The sequence below is a fragment of the Aedes aegypti genome, chromosome 2 (assembly GCF_002204515.2).
Source record: "Aedes aegypti strain LVP_AGWG chromosome 2, AaegL5.0 Primary Assembly, whole genome shotgun sequence".
NCBI lineage: Eukaryota > Metazoa > Arthropoda > Insecta > Diptera > Culicidae > Aedes > Aedes aegypti.
The window spans coordinates 458,614,867-458,633,905 of record NC_035108.1 but is presented as its reverse complement, the minus strand read 5'-3'; the positions used below and the strand labels follow the sequence as shown (position 1 = coordinate 458,633,905).

Genomic DNA, 19,039 nt, shown 5'->3' with positions numbered 1-19,039 from the left:
CAGCGTTATGAAATTTGTGAATAAGGGTTCATTCACATATTTCATAACGCCAAAAATGACCATTTTGGACACCCACCCACCCCCTGGTAACGCTCTTTGTATGAATATTATACCAATTTTGTATGAGCCGTAACAACATGTGGACACCCACCCACCCCCTACAGCGTTATGAAATTTATGAATAAGCCCTAAGGGTCCATTCACAAATTTCATAACGCTGAAGGGGGTGGGTGGGTGTCCTCGTGCTGTTACGGGCTATACAAAATTTGTAAAATGTTCATGCAAAAAGCGTTACAAGGGGGTGGGTGGGTGTCGAAAATGGCTATTGTTGGCGTTATGAAATTTGTGAATAAACCCTAAGCCCTTGATGCTAACCTCGAAAACATGGCTGCCCAGAGTCTATGAATGGAGAGTTGCGCGAAGAGACTTCTTTGAATGGTTGTTCTTCTTCGTCTTCGAAAACAGCCCCTATCTGTTTTGCTGGTCTGCTCGATAGGTAGACGGTTTGACAGTTCGATAGGTAGATTTGGTATCACTCTTCGCGCAACTCTCCATTCATAAACTCTGGGCTGCCTAGCACCGAGTTGGAAAGTTAAGCAAGGCTGTACATATTATCTAGAAATCTTGACTTGAAGTTTTATTGTTTGCTCGGGTGTGCAGCGTATAACAGTTCTTAGAAAGAAACGTCAAAAATCTTCAATCGCATTTTGTTCGTCGTTCAAGTCGGTTGATTTTAGAAAGTGACTGAGAAAATAACGCGTTTTTATCTGCTACTTTGTGTAATTTGAACACTTATTCCAACAGAAACCATTTGCCATGGCTTCCGGTGCGGCACCAGTTATCTGCGGCAACTGCTCCGAGGTTTCCCTGGCTGATTCGATTGCGCTGTGCGCCGAATGTGACAAATCATGCTGCAGCAAATGCTACCGGGAACCGAACGAATCCGTTTCGTTGTTTAGCACTCCCTACATTCTGTGCCTGGGCTGCTTCAGGAACCGTCGCCAACAGGAGGGAATCCTGAGCTGCTCGCTGCACCCCGAACGAATGCTGGAGCTTTATTGCATAACTTGCGAGCAACAGATTTGCTGCGACTGCTTTATCCTGCTCCCGGAACACAAAAGGCACACGATCGATGCCGTTGAGGCCGTTTACCGCCAGAAGTTGCTGGAAACGGTGGAGAAGTTTAGCAAGATTCCCCAGCGCTTGAAGCTGATCGATTGGGACGCCATTCGTCAGGTGGACGAGAACCTGAGGATAGTGCAGGACGTGGAGCAGCAAATTCTGGATGAGATTAATCAGCTGATCGGGAACCGTACGGCAGCGATGCTGAACAAAACGGCCGAGAAGAAACGGGTACTGATCGGAATCAAGGAATATGTGGCCCAGATGGATGTGCAGAATCGGCAAACTTTGCTGCAGATTCGGGGGCTGAATACGAACGATTTCCTCCGGCAGCAGGAAGTGCTGAACGAAAGGTGCGAACGGATTCTGAAAGATGTCGAGCAGCTGCAGGTCCAATCGGTAACGTGGGAGGACATTCAATGGTGAGTTGAGTGGGGCTGTTTCTAAACCTTTGCGTAGTCAACGTCTGTTCATCAGTGTAGTGACTAGACCTTTTAAAAGAGCTGAATTTACACATTTTTCCGATCACGCTTCCCATAGAAATTCAATCGAGTTAGACTAAATAATTAACACTTTCTTCATCATTTTAAAACCACGTTTATTCTTCCCAAAACACATCAACAAACTCATTCCTCTTTTCCTTTCGTAAAGCTATGCCTACTATGATCTGAATTGATTCCTTTTTCAGTGCTAGTTGAACAGTTCGTTGGCTCACGAACATTTTTTGTTTTAACTATACTTTGCTTCTAACTTCTCATAATCCCTACAATCAGCTTCATCTTCAATCAGCTGTTGCAATGCTGGTAGCAGATCCCTTTTCAAAGACTTAGTCTCTATTTTAATGCAAGTCTTCAAAAAGTCTCCGTTTTTAGACGGGAGGTCTCTAAAGTACCTACACTGGGAAAACTGAAGTTATGTTATTCATAATGCCTTTCGTATGAAACAGTATTTTGCTAGCTGAAAAACATTTCATACGACGCGTATGATTTTCATAACTCGCTTATGAAGAACATACAAATAAAATTAAATTCAAGATTCATACGCGCTCCTATAACATTTCATACGTTGTGTTTATGAAATCCAAAGCAAGCCTTGTTTGAAAAATATCATACGTTTTTCTTATGAACCGAGCATCAAAACGGAACAAAATGGCGTTTGAACAAATGAAGCTTGCGAGTTTTTAAGTTCTGGCGAATACGATGGCTGTTTTTAGAGGTAAATTCACTTCGGGAAAATATAATTTCAAACTGGCGAGAAGATTACAGACTGAGGGTGGGTTAGGAGCACAATCAGACCCTTGAATGTGCAATGTGGGGTAGTAATTAGGAATGCCATTGACGGTTTGTAATCTTCTGCGAGGTTTTCGAAAACCAACAGGGCGCGTGCACCGGGTTGCGGATAGGAGCAAAAGGAGATCAATAGCATCTACTTAAAATAATAGAGCAAAAAGCCGTTCCATGATTAGGTAATGTTTAGCGATCTTCTATGGTGTTCTAGTACTATAAAATTCTTCATTCACTGGGAATTCTGGCCTTGATAATATCAATAGTGATAAAAACATAAACTAATACGTAATACTTAATAAGTACAATGTAGCTTCAATGTAGTAATAAATGAAATAAAATCAATTGTCTATACTTGACAAGGTTTTGAAGACAATCAATGAGTGAAAGAACTACCTATTAGAAAAGCCACATCAGCTAAGGCTATACATATACAAATGTTGGTCATAGGGTCATGGCGAGCATTCGGTATGTATGTCTATGACTGATTCTTATCTAATAGGGGCACTAGAAGACCACGCGGACAATTTCGAAACAAATTATTTTTATACATCGGTCTTACGATCCGAAAGGCTCAGCTATGCTGCAAAGTTTTTGTAAGCTATTTATTACTACTGTTTAATTGTTTATAATTCTAACAAAACTATAATTAACTCATTACTAATCACTGTTCCTATATTCTCTTTTTCTCTCCTTATCTGTTGCATGATTATGAGCATCACTAATATAATGCATGAGCATGCACAATAAGAATAATTTCAGGATTGAAAGCAGTACATGGATACCTGGATAGAATAGCTTCGAAAAGGATGCTCAAAATAGAATATTTCTGGTCAGGGAAGTATTATCATCAAGGGTATGTAAAATTTGTCCATTAATAACTCATAGATCACACAAACAAATGAACTAATAATATCAACTATTTTTATATAAATCAGCATCGTCAATCAGCGCATATAAAGTTTGTAAAGTTACCACCATCGATTGAATTGCGCTCTTCATAGTAATGTTCAATCAGTATCAAAATCTCCTAAAGCGTCGCATCGTGCCATCAGCAGCCCTTAGCATCACTCTCATATTGTTATTATTTTGTTGTTTATAAAATTTCTAGAAAGCGATCAGCATACTCTTTCTTACTTGTACAATGGCCGATCTATCTGGAATTTTAATAAGTCAAATCAAACATCAAAACTCAAATTAAATTGCTTTCAGCACATTTACATTTTGCAGCATTAATCGCATTACTGTGTCAAGTCTTCTCCAATTCCCTATACCCTACCCCAACCCTTCTTATCCTTTCCGATGGTGTTCAATTGGTCCGCATAGACTATTACGGCCATTACCTATCCCTTCCCCCGGCTTTGGACTGACTTGCGTTCTCATTGCCCCACCAAACGCTGCAAAATGAAAATGAAAATGGAAACCGTACGCATGTGGGCGCATGTTATCAGAAAATTAAAAAATCGCGTATGAATCCAGCAAAGTTTTGGACTGTTTGTAAATTAACGTGTTTTACATTTGAATTTCGATTGTTGATAGCGACTGGTTTTACACTGGTTTGTATGAAAATGACTATTTCCCTGGAATCAACCGGAATCTGTTCACCGAGCCCAGGTTGATCCTAAATGATCAATTTAACTCCAGGACACCAAATTCCCTCTTTGTTGCAACAAATTGTGACTTTGTTCCAGATCATTGTAAAATTAGGATCGCGAAGTATCGTTTTTCCCGTGGTGTGATTTTGCCTGAGGCAGTTGAATAGATTGTGCGGTACGTGTTGTAAAAAAAGAGCTCACGTACATCGCACAGAGGAAGAAGCAAAACGTCCCGCTGCATCACATTACGTCGCGCGTCCTGTCCACGTTCTGGTGTCAAAGTTCGCCGGCGCCCTGAGGCCGGAAAGGAGTTGCGAACGTCACCAACGCACTCCAGGCATCTTACCATTCGCCTACCGTCATCCCGTTGGGACCAGATCCCTGGAAACGCCTCAACGCCCTCGTGAGTGAGCTTGAAGTCGTAGGAGCACCAGAAGCCATCAGAACGTCATCCTGAGGTAGCCTACGTCATCGGCAACGCCATCATGCCGTAAGTTTGGAGAATGAGCTTCGACAAACCGTGAGTGACGCAACGTTGCATGCAAGAACTTAGCACGGACACACAAAAGCGCTAGTAGAAGATTAGAACCCCACACGTTAGTTAGGAAGGGGATAGTTGAAGAAGAAGATAGGACGACCGAAACGACCGTAAATGAAAACCTAGGTTAGTTAGCGTTTAATAAATGTCTTTTTTGAAGTGCTTGTTTCTCTAAAAGCCATGTGTTAGTTAGTGATAGTTGAGAAAGTTAAAGTACGTTTCACGTTTCGTTGTGTCTTGAGTTTTACCGTTTCTTATTGAGGAATCCGCCTTCCAAAGCGGTATGGAGTCGAAGTGGTTGAGAGATCTCTGCCCGTGATGAGAACAAGGATAAGATCGAGTACTGGGATTCGGTTGTCTGTCGGAATTTGTTGGTTAGGTATGTGTGGTCTCAGTTTTTAAAACGGTAGATTCCGTCGATGCCAGATTGAAGCAAGAGTCTGCTCACTTGTTCCCGAACATTGTTTAGTATTTGGAAGCTAACTCTTCAGTCAGTATCTAGCCGGGCATCGTAAAACACGACGAGTGGTCCGCCTTGGAGGTGACGCTCAAACCACTTGTTTAAGGTTAAGCAGTTTGGAATCAACTTCTAAGATTGCACTAAAACTGCAATGGCACAAATCTAGCGGAAAAAGTATCCAATAACCGTGCACTTCCTATTTTGGCTTTGTGCACTAGCAGAAAGCTTAAAATAAGAAGATCAGAAACGTTTTCCAACTATTTCTCCAGTTTATTGCATCTTAAAACGTGAGTAGGGGCACAAGTCAGCCATTTTGCCGGCCATCTTTGGATTCCGAGATGTTTCACCTTAAAATCCAGTCCGGAACCCAGTAGCAGACTCCGAGCCGCCTTTAGGCCACTGCATATTTGTCGCATGGATGGTTTCTACAGCATTGGTCACTTTCTCCGGGATATCAGGAACATGTTCGGTTGATATCGAGATACGGAACATCGAGTGAGGGAGAGTTGACTGTAATTACCTTTTTTTTTTTTTTTTTTTTTTTTTTTTTTTTTTTTTTTTTTTTTTTTTTTTTTTTTTTTTTTTTTTTTTTTATTTCTTTATTAGTATCATTCCAAACATTACATTCATTTCTTATATCTAGGTGTTCTGTGTTATTTGACAACACTATCATCCTAATTTGGTAAAACAAATTTAAGATTTAATTAACATTTTGTTAACAACATATTACATTTCATTTGCCGTAGCAGTTCAGTTTTTTTTTACAGGTGAGTTGATTTCACCTGCTTATAAGAGAAAAAAAAAATGTTTTTAATATACTTAACCTAACTTAACCTAAACATATAACGCATTAATCGTGGCAATAGAAGATTGTAACGATTTTTGCCTGAAATTATTAATGATTGTATTTGACATTTGTTCCAATGTTTCAACATTGGATATTCTATGTAACTCATTGGTACTATACCAGGGAGGAAGCCTCAGAATCATTTTCAAAATTTTATTTTGAATTCTCTGCAGAGCTTTCTTCCTGGTATTACAACAGCTAGTCCATATTGGTACAGCATACAACATGGCTGGCCTGAAAATTTGTTTGAATATCAACAGCTTGTTCTTAAGACAAAGTTTTGATTTTCTATTAATAAGGGGATAGAGACATTTTACATATTTATTACATTTGGCTTGAATGCCCTCAATGTGATTTTTGAAAGTTAAATTCTTATCTAGCATGAGCCCTAGATACTTAACTTCATCTGACCAATTTATTGGAACCCCTCTCATCGTGACAACATGTCTACTTGAAGGTTTCAAATAAAGAGCTTTTGGTTTATGTGGGAATATTATTAGTTGAGTTTTGGAAGCATTAGGAGAAATCTTCCATTTTTGCAAGTATGAAGAAAAAATATCCAAACTTTTTTGCAATCGACTACAGATGACACGCAGGCTTCGTCCTTTGGCGGAGAGGCCTGTGTCATCCGCAAACAAAGATTTTTGACATCCCTGAGGTAGCTCAGGTAAGTCAGATGTGAAAATATTGTATAATATTGGTCCCAAAATGCTGCCTTGGGGAACACCAGCTCTTACAGGAAGTCTTTCAGATCTGGAGTTCTGATAATTAACCTGAAGTGTACGATTTGACAGATAACTTTGAATTATTCTAACAATGTATGTTGGAAAATTAAAGTTTTTTAATTTTACAATCAAACCTTCATGCCAAACACTGTCGAATGCTTTTTCTATGTCTAGAAGAGCAAGACCAGTAGAATAGCCTTCAGATTTGTTGGAACGGATCAAATTTGTTACACGTAAAAGTTGATGAGTTGTCGAATGTCCATGGCGGAATCCGAACTGTTCATTGGCAAAAATTGAATTTTCGTTGATGTGGGCCATCATTCTGTTCAAAATAACCTTTTCAAAAAGTTTACTGATGGAGGAAAGCAAACTGATTGGACGATAGCTAGAAGCTTCTGCAGGATTTTTGTCTGGTTTTAAAATTGGAACAACCTTAGCATTTTTCCATTTGTCAGGAAAATATGCTAATTGAAAACATTTGTTAAATATATCAACTAAAAATGATAAGCTACTTTCTGGAAGTTTCTTGATGAGGATGTAGAAAATTCCATCATCGCCAGGAGCTTTCATGTTTTTGAATTTTTTTAATAATAGTTCTCACTTCTTCCAAATCAGTCTCCCAGGCATTTTCGAAAACGTTCTCTTGATTGAGAATATTTTCGAACTCCTGAGTAACTTCATTTTCAATTGGACTAGTAAGTCCTAAATTAAAATTGTGCGCACTTTCAAACTGCATAGCAAGTTTTTGAGCTTTTTCGCAATTAGTTAGTAATAATTTGTTTTCCTCTTTCAATGCCGGTATTGGCTTCTGAGGTTTTTTCAAGATTTTAGATAATTTCCAAAAGGGCTTAGAGCCAGGGTCCAATTGAGAAATTTTATTTTCAAAATTTTTGTTTCTTAATTGAGCAAAACGTTTCTTGATTTCTTTCTGCAAATCCTGCCATATAATTTTCATAGCAGGATCGCGAGTGCGTTGAAATTGCCTTCTCCTCACGTTTTTAAGACGGATCAAGAGTTTAAGATCATCGTCTATAATCACGGATTCAAATTTTACTTCACATTTTGGAATTGCAATGCTCCGGGCTTCAACAATGGAATTTGTTAAAGTTTCAAGAGCATTGTCAATATCAAGTTTAGTTTCTAAAGAAATGTTAACATCAAGATTGGAGTCAACATACGTTCTATATACATTCCAGTCGGCTCGTAAATAATTGAAAGTGGAGCTGATAGGATTGAGAATCGCTTCTTGGGATATTTGAAATGTAACAGGGACATGATCAGAATCAAAATCAGCATGAGTAATCAGTTGGCTACAAAGATGACTAGAGTCGGTTAAGACCAAATCAATCGTAGATGGATTTCTAGAAGAGGAAAAACATGTGGAGCTATCAGGGTATTGAATTGAGAAATATCCTGAAGAGCACTCATCAAATAAAATTCTGCCGTTGGAATTACTTTGAGAATTATTCCATGACCGATGTTTGGCATTAAAGTCACCAATGACAAAAAATTTTGACTTATTGCGAGTCAATTTACGCAAGTCAGTTTGGAGCAAATTAACTTGCTGCCCAGAGCATTGAAAAGGCAAATAGGCAGCTATGAAAGTATATTTACCAAACTGTGTTTCAACAGAAACACCTAAAGTTTCAAAAACTTTAGTTTCAAATGATGAAAACAGTTGATGTTTTATACGCCTATGAATGATGATTGCAACTCCCCCACATGCCCCATCAAGTCGATCATTACGATAAACAAAAAAGTTAGGATCTCTTTTGAGTTTAGATCCAGGTTTTAAATACGTTTCGGTAATAACTGCTATATGCACGTTATTAACCGTAAGAAAATTAAACAGCTCATCCTCTTTACCATTCAGAGAACGAGCATTCCAATTTAAAATATTTAAATTATTATTTGGATCCATTAGAAAAACGTAATCCAATAACAATTTGATTTGTAAATTTTACACCTACTTGAACTGCTTCAGTCATAGTGGTGGCTTTGAACATTGCATCAATCATTAGATTCAATTGTTCAGTTAGAAAATTAAAATCAGAGGCAGACATGTCATGTGATTTCCCATTGGAATTTCCGGTAGACGAAGAAGCGGAGTTACCTATGGCGGTAGGGTTTTTTTCATTTGATTTGAAACAAGTGGAATGGGTACCCATGGATCGAACAGGGGAGGAGTTCGAATTTCCTGCTACGATATCGGCAAAGGATTTACCGTGGGTAGATACATTCGAAATAGAAAGATTCGAACGGCTACCCGACGGATTAAAATTAGTTTGTGAATGAGCATGATTATGATCTTCCTGATGGGTATGATTCATGATCAAGCGATCGTTAACTGAAAAATGAGCATTGTTCGATACTCTACCAGGCAAATTCCGGAAACGACCGTTATCGTAACGGATATTATCTTTCATCTGCCTGGCACGAGCCTCAATGACCTTTTTGCGTGAAGGACAATTCCAAAAATTGGACTTATGGTTAGCCCCGCAATTACAACATATGAATTTGGTGGTATCTTCCTTCACTGGACAGACGTCTTTGGCGTGAGAAGAACCTCCGCAAATCATGCATTTAGCATCCATGCGACAATTTTTTGTACCATGACCCCACTTTTGGCACCGACGGCACTGAGTGGGGTTCTGGTAATTTCCTCCAGGTTTCTGGAAATGTTCCCATGTCACACGGACATCAAACAAAAGTTTTGCTTTTTCTAAAGCTTTAATATTATTTAGTTCTTTTTTGTTAAAGTGAACTAAATAAAATTCTTGAGAAAGCCCTTTCCGAACAATGCCAGATTGGGTTCTCTTTTTCATAATGATTACTTGGACTGGGGAAAATCCAAGTAAATCATTTATTCCATTTTTGATCTCTTCAGGTGATTTATAGTCACTTGAGAGACCTTTCAAGACAACTTTGAACAAACGTTCAGTTTTGTCGTCATAAGTAAAAAATTTGTGCTTCTTCTCTTCAAGATGTTTGAGAAGAAGCTCACGATCTTTAAGAGTTTCCGGCAAAACGCGACAGTCTCCTTTCTTTGCGATTTGGAAGGAAACCTTGATTCCCCTAATGGAGTTCAAGATCTCCTGCCTAAATCCCCCAAATTCGGAACAACTGACCACGATAGGCGGCACTCTTTGCTTCCTCACTTGAATCAAAGAGCCTGGGCTAGAGGCTGCTTCGATTTGGTGTTCGGAAAATTTGTCTAGAGCATCGAACTGATTGCTCATTTCGATACAATTATTCATTTCACCCTTGGAAGAAAGTTCGCATTCCGGAGAAACGTCCTTTCTTCCATTCTTGCCACGTGTAGTGACAGTTTTAAAACCCACTTTTTTGGAAGGAAGTTGTGAATTCAGAGATTCACCCTTCCTTTTGTTTGTTGTTGATACCATGTTTAATTAATAAACGAAAGAAGACGTGACCTTCGAAAGGTTTTTTCCCAAGACGGTGTCCAAGAAGGATTACCACCGCTAGCTTTCGCCAACGGGTCCAACGAAAAATCGAAGGCACGGGTCCAAACAAGGATCGTAAAGGGATCAATAGTAGAAAAATAGTACTGAAAAGTACTGTTTTAGTAGCACTGAAAAGTACCGTTTTTAATTTTAGCACTGAAAAGTACTGTTTTTGTAGCACTGAAAAGTACTGTTTTATTGCTTTAGGTAGTTTTTAAGAAAACTTCCAAGAGCAGAGAGAATTCGTGTACGCACAGCACGAAGGTACGATGCGCACTGACTGTAATTACCATTTTTACTCATTATTTGACGAATCATCATATCTAAAGTGTCACACGAATGATTTTGATAACATTGTATGGGAATCGCCAACGCCCTCGAGAAACACATCTGACGCAAACATGCGAATTATCGTATCCATTGAGATCACTTATACTTAATTATTAGGGGCAATGGAAATTCGCGATTGCCGCGAAATTAATACCGCGAAATCAGCCAAATTTGGAGAATTTATATGGAAATCACAGAGAATTCCAGTTTTTTTGTTTATGAAAATGGTTTACTCATCTTGAAGTCGAAGTCCATTCAAAATTTCATAATCATTTAGTTTCAACTTTGACTTCTTTCTGGCTTGCTATTTTCATTTTACATTTTGCATTACCATTCTGATATAAAACTTGTCACCTAAATTTGTAGAATAATAACAGTATAATTATATATTTATTGAAATTTCACGAAAATGTGTATTTTTGGGTAAAACATATCCAAAAGTATGGGACCGCGACAAAGCTGCGAAATTCTGAATTTTTCAACTTGGTCAAACGCGAAATTTCAAGAATTTTGCCGCGAATTTCCATTGTCCCTATTAATTATATATGAATTTATACGATAGTGAATTGTGTATGAAAATATCGAATTTTTTTTTTCAAAGTAAATGGCATCTGATTTAGATTCATTGCAATGGTCACATTATGGAAGCGGTTCCGGATTCATTTGAGGTCAAAACCAGCTGAAATGTGATTTATTTTATTTTTTCAATAATTTTACTTGTTAACCATACAAGTAAAATTATTGAAAAAATAAAATAAATCGCATTTCAGCTGGTTTTGACCTCAAATGAGTCCGGAACCGCTTCCATAATTTTGCCCTTGCAATAAATCTAAATCAGATGCCATTTACTTTGAAAAAAAAAAAAAAAATGAATGAAAGACGTATTTTTAACAGCTCATTGAAGATTTGTGTTGTGGACAACCCTATTGCGGTGTACCCGATGGTACCACGCACGCCGCTGGGCTGGCACTGGCAGAGCATAACTGTCATTCGCGATGCATGAAAAGCGCATCTATGTATTTTAATTTGGTTGTCGTTGTGCTCTATGTGTTGTCCATTAAGATCAGTTTGTTTACGTCTCGCAACTACATTGTATGTGCCGTTTTAGCGTGTCGAAATAAATCGTTATTTTAGTAGTTATTTCGTGCGCGTATGATTCCCTGATGTAGGGATAATAGTCCGAAACACCATCGGGGTATCGCGGTACAAAAGTGGCGACGAGAATTCGCGAGTGCGGGTAGTTTTTCCGTCGTGAAAAAAAAACTAACCCACGATTTCGCCACCCGCGCGGAAGAAACGTAAGTGGAGTGCGATGGCTGACGACGATCGTGAACAGAGTGGAAGAAATGGTGTCGACCCCCCGGGAGTGAGCAATAATCGGCAGCAATTAAATCAGCCAATCAACCCCGTGCCGGCGGCCCACCATCAGCAGCAGCAGCCAATCTTCGTTCCCGTCGTAACAACCCATCAGCAGCAGCCGTTCATTCCCGTTTCTACTGCACAGCAGCATCAGCAGTATGTACCCTTCCCACCCCTCCAACAACAACCGCAAGCCCCTGCCGGCAATGAAGCTCTGCTCATCCAAATGATGCAGATGATGCAGCAGCAAATGTCCCAGCATAATGAGTTGTTGGCTCGACTAGTTCAGCGGCAGAATGATACCGAAGATCAACAACAACAGCAGCAACAGTTTCTTCGTAGCATCACATCGTCTATCAACGTTCAAGTGCCACCTAACCCGGAACAAATCCTTGATTCCTTGGCGAGCAACATTAAGGAGTTCCGGTACGAAGCCGAAAGCAACGTCACTTTCGCTGCGTGGTACTCGAGATACGACGATCTCTTCGAGAAGGATGCTGCTAGGCTGGACGATGAAGCAAAAGTTCGCCTTCTAATGCGAAAACTGGGCTTAGCGGAACATGAAAGGTATGTGAGCTACATTTTACCGAAACTCCCGAAGGAATTCACCTTCGCGCAGACCGTGAGCAAGCTAAAGTGCCTCTTCGGTGCAAAAGAATCGGTAATCAGTCGCCGATATCGATGCCTGCAAATAGCGAGAAATCCCTCAGAGGATCATGTGGCGTTCGCTTGCAGAGTTAACAAAGCTTGCGTTGAATTCGAGCTTGGCAAGCTCTCCGAGGAGCAATTCAAGTGCTTGGTCTACGTGTGCGGCCTGAAATCGGAGAATGACGTCGAAATCCGAACTCGCCTCCTCACCAAAATCGAGGACAACAACGACGTCACCCTAGAGCAGCTCTCCGAGGAGTGTCAGCGGCTGTTCAACTTGAAGCACGACAGTGCTATGATAGAATCTCCGACTCCGTACGGCCAAGTCCAAGCAATTCGCAAGTTTGGTGGGAAGAGGTTCAGCAAGCGTGACCGTGAGACAAAGCGTCCTTCCAGTGACACCGTGAAGAAGCCAAACTCCCCGTGCTGGCTCTGCGGTGCGTTGCATTTCGTCCGAGACTGCAGCTACAAGAACCACAAATGCTCGGATTGTGGTCAGTTCGGACATCGCGAGGGGTACTGCGACAGTGCCAAGTTCCGAAAACCTGGAAGCAGACGCAGGAAGTCAGATGTGTCAACGAAGGTGGTAGTCGTAGACGTGTGTAGCGTGCAACAGCGTCGCCGATTCGTTCCTGTTAGCCTTTCGGGGACCGAAATTCGGCTACAACTCGATACCGCCTCTGACATCACAGTCATCAGCAGGGAAATTTGGCAGAAACTTGGCAGCCCTGCTCTAACACCAGCCACAGTGAACGCTAGGACAGCCTCTGGCAACATCTTGTCGCTCGATGGAGAATTCGAGTGCGACGTCACCATCGGAGTAAGTACACGACGTGAGTTGATCCGTGTCACCGAGAAACAGCTACTCCTACTCGGTTCCGATTTGGTGGACAGCTTCAACCTTTGGTCCGTTCCCATGGACACCTTCTGTTGCCACGTATCGGGCTCTCCTACGTCTACAGCTGCACTCAAGTCGGCATTTCCCAAGGTATTCAGCGAGCAGCTCGGCTTGTGCAGTAAAACCAAAGTGAAGTTGGAGCTGAAAGAAAGTGTTCGACCCGTCTTCTGCCCAAAGCGTCCGGTAGCGTACGCGATGTACGACGCCGTCGATCAAGAGCTCGACCGTCTGGAGAGACTCAACATCATCACCCCGGTCGACTATTCCGAATGGGCCGCTCCAATCGTCGTCGTTCGCAAAGCCAACGGTTCAATCCGGATTTGCGGAGACTATTCAACGGGTTTGAACGCCGCTCTCCAACCGAACCAATATCCGCTTCCACTTCCGGACGACATCTTCGCCAAGTTGTCTGGCTGTACGGTCTTCAGTCAGATAGATTTGTCCGACGCCTTTTTACAGGTGGAAGTCGACGAACAGCACCGTAAGTTGCTCACCATTAACACGCATCGTGGTCTCTACTCCTACAACCGCCTCCCGCCGGGTGTGAAGATCGCGCCTGGTGCGTTCCAGCAACTCATCGATACGATGCTAGCCGGCCTGCAGTGTACGTCCGGCTATCTCGATGATGTCATCGTCGGCGGTAGAACAGAAGAAGAGCACGATCGCAATCTACGGGCTGTCTTGAAGCGAATCGAAGATTTCGGCTTCACCATTCGAGTCGACAAGTGCACGTTTCGAAAGCAGCAAGTGCAGTACGTCGGGCATGTCGTCGATAGTCGTGGGCTTCGTCCGGATCCGGCCAAAATCGAGGCGATAACCAAGCTGCCGCCTCCTACCGACGTATCCGGAGTACGCTCCTTTCTGGGGGCCATCAACTATTATGGCAAATTCGTCCCCAACATGCGCAAGCTACGATACCCGCTCGACAATCTCCTCAAAGCTGAGACGAAGTTTCAATGGACCGCTGAGTGCCAGAAAGCGTTTGAACAATTCAAGCGAATACTCTCCTCGGATCTGCTCCTCACGCACTACGATCCGAAGCGGGAAATCATCGTTTCTGCCGACGCTTCTTCCGTTGGTCTAGGGGCAACAATCAGCCACAAGTTCCCCGACGGAACCATCAGGGTCGTCCAGCACGCTTCTAGAGCACTCACCAAAGCAGAGCAAGCCTACAGCCAGCCAGACCGTGAAGGTTTGGCCATCGTCTTCGCCGTCACGAAGTTCCATAAAATGCTTTTCGGGCGGCACTTTCGATTGCAAACCGATCATCAGCCTCTGCTCCGTATCTTCGGGTCCAAAAAGGGAATACCGGTCTACACTGCCAACCGGCTCCAACGCTTTGCGCTCAACTTGCTGCTGTACGACTTCGATATCGAATACGTCCCCACTCACAAATTCGGCAACGCGGACCTGCTCTCAAGGCTGATCAACCAGCACGTGAAACCCGACGAGGATTACGTTATCGCCAGCATCAACCTAGAAGAGGATCTCAGGTCAGTTCTTTCTGGTTCAGTTAAAGTGTTGCCTCTCCATTTCAGAGCCGTCGCGCAAAGTACCCAGGCGGACCCACTGCTCCGCAAAGTCTACCACTACGTCCAAAACGGTTGGCCCCAGTCCAAACTGCCAGGGTCCGATCTCCAACGATTCCAAGCCAGACAGGAATCTCTCTCAGTGGTAGACGGGTGCCTCATGTTTGCCGACCGGCTCGTCATCCCGTCGCTGCATCGCAAGCGGTGCTTGGAACAGTTCCATCGCGGCCATCCCGGCATGCAGCGAATGAAAGCCCTCGCACGAAGCTACGTGTACTGGCCCAGCTTGGATGCTGACATCGTCGACTTCGTCAGATCATGCCAACCGTGTGCATCCGTAGCTAGATCACCTCCTCACTCTCCACCAGTGCCGTGGCCCAAACCGACCGCACCGTGGCAGCGCGTCCACGTCGATTACGCCGGTCCGATCGAAGGCGAGTATTACCTAATCGCCGTCGATTCGTTCTCCAAGTGGCCAGAGATCGTCCAAACGACCCGTATCACTTCAACGGTGACCATCAGCATTCTCCGTGGGTTGTTTGCGCGGCTGGGCATGCCAACTACGCTGGTCAGCGACAATGGTACCCAGTTCACCAGCGCCGAGTTCGCCGAATTCTGCGCCTCCAACGGCATTGAACATCTTACAACGGCTCCGTTCCACCCACAATCGAACGGCCAAGCGGAACGGTTTGTGGACACCTTCAAGCGAGCCGTGAAGAAAATTCGAGAGGGGAGAGGATCCATTCAGGAAGCTTTGGACATCTTTCTCTTGACGTACCGAAGCACGCCCAACCGGGCTCTTCGGGATCAGAAATCGCCGTCCGAGATCATGTTCGGGCGCAAAATCCGCACGTGTCTCGAGCTTCTGCGTCCTCCGCCGGTTAGAACACCGGTGCCCACGACTGACGACGGCAAACTGCCGAGATCTTTCGACCGGAACGATTCCGTCTACGCCAAGCTCCATGGCCGTAACGGTTGGAAGTGGGTTCCCGGTAAGGTCGTCGAAAAGATTGGAGACGTCATGTACAACGTGTGGGTCGAAAATCGCCGAATGCTGCGCTCGCATATCGACCAACTCCGGAGTCGTCAAGCTGCTGATACGACACCGAAGCAATCCGCCAGTCAAGCCACCTCTCGCCAGCATTCGCTGCCACTCGACATTCTGTTGGAAGCCTGGAATCTGCCAAGTCATCTAGAAGAATCACCAAGCAATCTAACGTCAGCTGCATCTGCGCCTTCGCCAAGATCAGTGTCAGTCTCCAGTCCCGAGCCTACCCTATTAGGTTCAGAGCCGGCTTGTGCATCGTCTACGCCACGTCACGAGCTGCCGGCTGTCCCGTCAACGTCTTCGTCATCAGCAACGTCAACATCAACCGATTTCGAGTCCGCTATCGAAGTGGAATCGGTGGTAGATCTTCCTAGGCGTTCTTCACGTACCAGAAGACCGCCGGTCAGGTTTGACCCGTACCACCTTTATTAAGAGGGGAGATGTTGTGGACAACCCTATTGCGGTGTACCCGATTGTACCACGCACGCCGCTGGGCTCGCACTGGCAGAGCATAACTGTCATTCGCGATGCATGAAAAGCGCATCTATGTATTTTAATTTGGTTGTCGTTGTGCTCTATGTGTTGTCCATTAAGATCAGTTTGTTTACGTCTCGCAACTACATTGTATGTGCCGTTTTAGCGTGTCGAATTAAATCGTTATTTTAGTAGTTATTTCGTGCGCGTATGATTCCCTGATGTAGGGATAATAGTCCGAAACACCATCGGGGTATCGCGGTACAAAAATTTGGAATACCTTTAAAACAGACGTTAAGTGACTAGCATTTTTCTAATTCAATATTTTTGTCTTTCAGTGATCTCATACCGGCCTGTAAACTGGAATCGATCGTACTCAATGTACCATCAGATAGCGATCAGACCAGCAAAAGAATTCCCTTCCAACTGATGGACGACTGCGGGATACAGTGGATAACTGTGTGCCATATTCGAGCCATGTCCATAATCCTTGAAATGTATCCCGGCACAATGGTGGGGGATTTCAATTTCCGGGCCGTCGTGGAAATATCTCATTTGAACCAGATGAAAGTGACGCAGAAAATATTTCCATTCCGTGAAAAGCTCCCTCTGACAGAGCTCATTTCGTTGAATGAGCTTCAAAACGGCGGATTTCTCTCCAAAACGGGCGACATACGATTAAAGATTGGCATCCGCTCGGAAAGTATAGTCGAAGAGAATAATCTGCTCAAGAAGCTATTGTTCGATCAGCGGAAGGCAGTTGGCCATTCGCAAATGGAACTGGCCGCTTTGAAGGACCAGAATTTCATTCAGCAGGGCGATAAGCTACGCTTAAATTGTGAGCTGAAACGTTTGAAAGAAATCCATGACGAACAGGTGATGCTCATGAGGAGGGAAATAAAAGAGTTGAAACAAATGGCGGACGCAAGACCGAGTTCTCCGGCCAGTTCCGTCAGCGTTCCACCATCGCCGACCGACATCGATAAACAGAAGCTGAGCTGTGATATGAAAAGACTGCAGGCAAAACTGGAGTCAATGCGAATCACGATGAAATCAATGTAAGTTGTCGTTTCTTAGAAAACCATTCTCTCATAAATCATTCCCCAGAATTTCGTTTGTCAGGATAAACCGTTCCCCAAAATCTCATTCAGGGCTAATATCACATCTCTTTTTGAAGACTTGGTCACTATTTTTATGCAAGTCTAGGTCTCTATTTTTAAAGTAAGGACTCTAACCGCTCGGCTAGGGAAGGCCCTTAGAGTAATACCTGAAAAATAAACTAGGTATATATTATTACTTTTTGAAGATATTCTTGAAAAAAATGAAAATTAGAGGCAGTAATAGAATCACTAATACTGGCCGTAATTAAAAAAAAAACTGTTGTCTTCCGGTTTCTGCTTGAACTATTTTTGAACAAGATTTGTTTTATTTATATAGCTTCATTCAACATAATATTTTTATTTATTTTTGGGAACGATTTTCTGGAGATTGTTATAGAATCGTCATTATCTTATTGTACACCATCAAATTCTAAACCAAGTCCCCTTCACAGGAATCCTTACGCTATCGGGAGTTTCGAAATCTACAGATGGTCGAAGGAGACCAAGTTCTACTCGCCGCAGTTGGCTTCCTACACTGGCGTGACGATCTACGTGATTGTACAGCCAAACTTCTCCGACAACAATTCGGACGTCAATGCGTATATCTGTTACTCCAAGGGACCAAAAAATAGGTAGGTTTTCTTCGACTAAAATGAACCCCCTTTACTTACTTTCTGCTTCCATGTCAGGTGCCAAGTTTTCCTGGAAGTCCTGAACGAGTTCGAGGAAAGCAACATCCGTGAGGATCGCGTGTTTGACTTTTCCAAGGGAACCAGCTTCACGTGGAAAAGTGTGATCACGCGCTACGCGTTGACACGCGACGGAGGCTTTCTCGTCAATGATCATCTGAAGATCAAGTTCGGACTGAGACCGCTGCTCGAGTAGAAAGAGTAGCGTGTAACGAGCGTACGTGGTCCAATGATGACCCTTCGAATGCAGGCAAGATTCGAAACAAATGTGTGGTTCACATTTCGAAAAATGTGACATTATTGTTTTTATTTCCTTTTTATTATTTTGACTATAATGTAACCAGGAGGTTCTGAGTTTTGTTCGATGTGATTTTCCGTATGTTTCGTGTTCAAATATATGGAGTAGAAGCTTAATTCGCTTACAAAGTTCAATACTATTATGAGGAATCCTCCATATTCAGGTACCATGAGGCCAAGTCCAGATGTACAATCCCCGCCATTTAAAAGATTTGTGCCATCGCCATATTTGAGCCTATTTCACCCGGTGGGGTCCTTTGAAGAGCGAAAATTTTATAAGGTTCCATGAGAGCATGTAGCTCCATACCAACCACCACAATAGGTTCGAACAACGCCCTGTCATACCTTGGACACATACCTGGTCTTGTATGTGTTGGCAAGAAAATTTTTACAAGACTATCTTGGGTGAACACTATTACCAGTATGGGTCTCATTTCAAGACATTTCAAGAACTGTACCACGGTACGTATATCACCAGTGTGTCATAAGTATTCGAACCTCACCGTCCGCGAAAGGTATTTCTCGAGTGCTAATAACAGTCCAAAATCATCAGGCTTCAAACGGAAGGGCCAACCAGGAGCCTTCTCAACCAAAACAGTAAGTCTCTTGGTAAATACCGTTAACGAAAAGCGT

At 42.9% G+C, this 19,039-nt stretch overlaps 1 protein-coding gene across 2 annotated transcripts; it reads left to right on the top strand.

Moving 5' to 3' along the window:
* Nucleotides 1–694: 694 nt before the first annotated feature.
* Nucleotides 695–18,523, top strand: LOC5565917. Of its 2 annotated transcripts, XM_021848124.1 has the most exons (5): nt 710–740; nt 805–1,544; nt 16,659–17,378; nt 17,873–18,052; nt 18,110–18,523. In XM_021848124.1, exons 2-5 carry the CDS (start codon nt 817–819, stop codon nt 18,303–18,305), a joined length of 1,824 nt encoding a protein of 607 aa, XP_021703816.1. In that variant the 5' UTR covers nt 710–740; nt 805–816; the 3' UTR covers nt 18,306–18,523. The 2 variants fall into 2 exon arrangements, with proteins under 2 accessions (XP_001650273.2, XP_021703816.1); XM_001650223.2 differs by having other exon boundaries at nt 695–1,544.
* The last annotated feature ends 516 nt before the right edge of the window (nt 18,524–19,039 follow it).

Bases quoted from the DNA above. Each gene is read 5' to 3' on its own strand.
- LOC5565917 (XM_001650223.2), top strand. From the start codon at position 817: ATGGCTTCCGGTGCGGCACCAGTTATCTGCGGCAACTGCTCCGAGGTT. The intron at 1,545-16,658 runs GTGAGTTGAGTG...TTTGTCTTTCAG, and splicing joins ACGTGGGAGGACATTCAATG to TGATCTCATACCGGCCTGTA. The intron at 18,053-18,109 runs GTAGGTTTTCTT...CTTCCATGTCAG, and splicing joins TCCAAGGGACCAAAAAATAG to GTGCCAAGTTTTCCTGGAAG.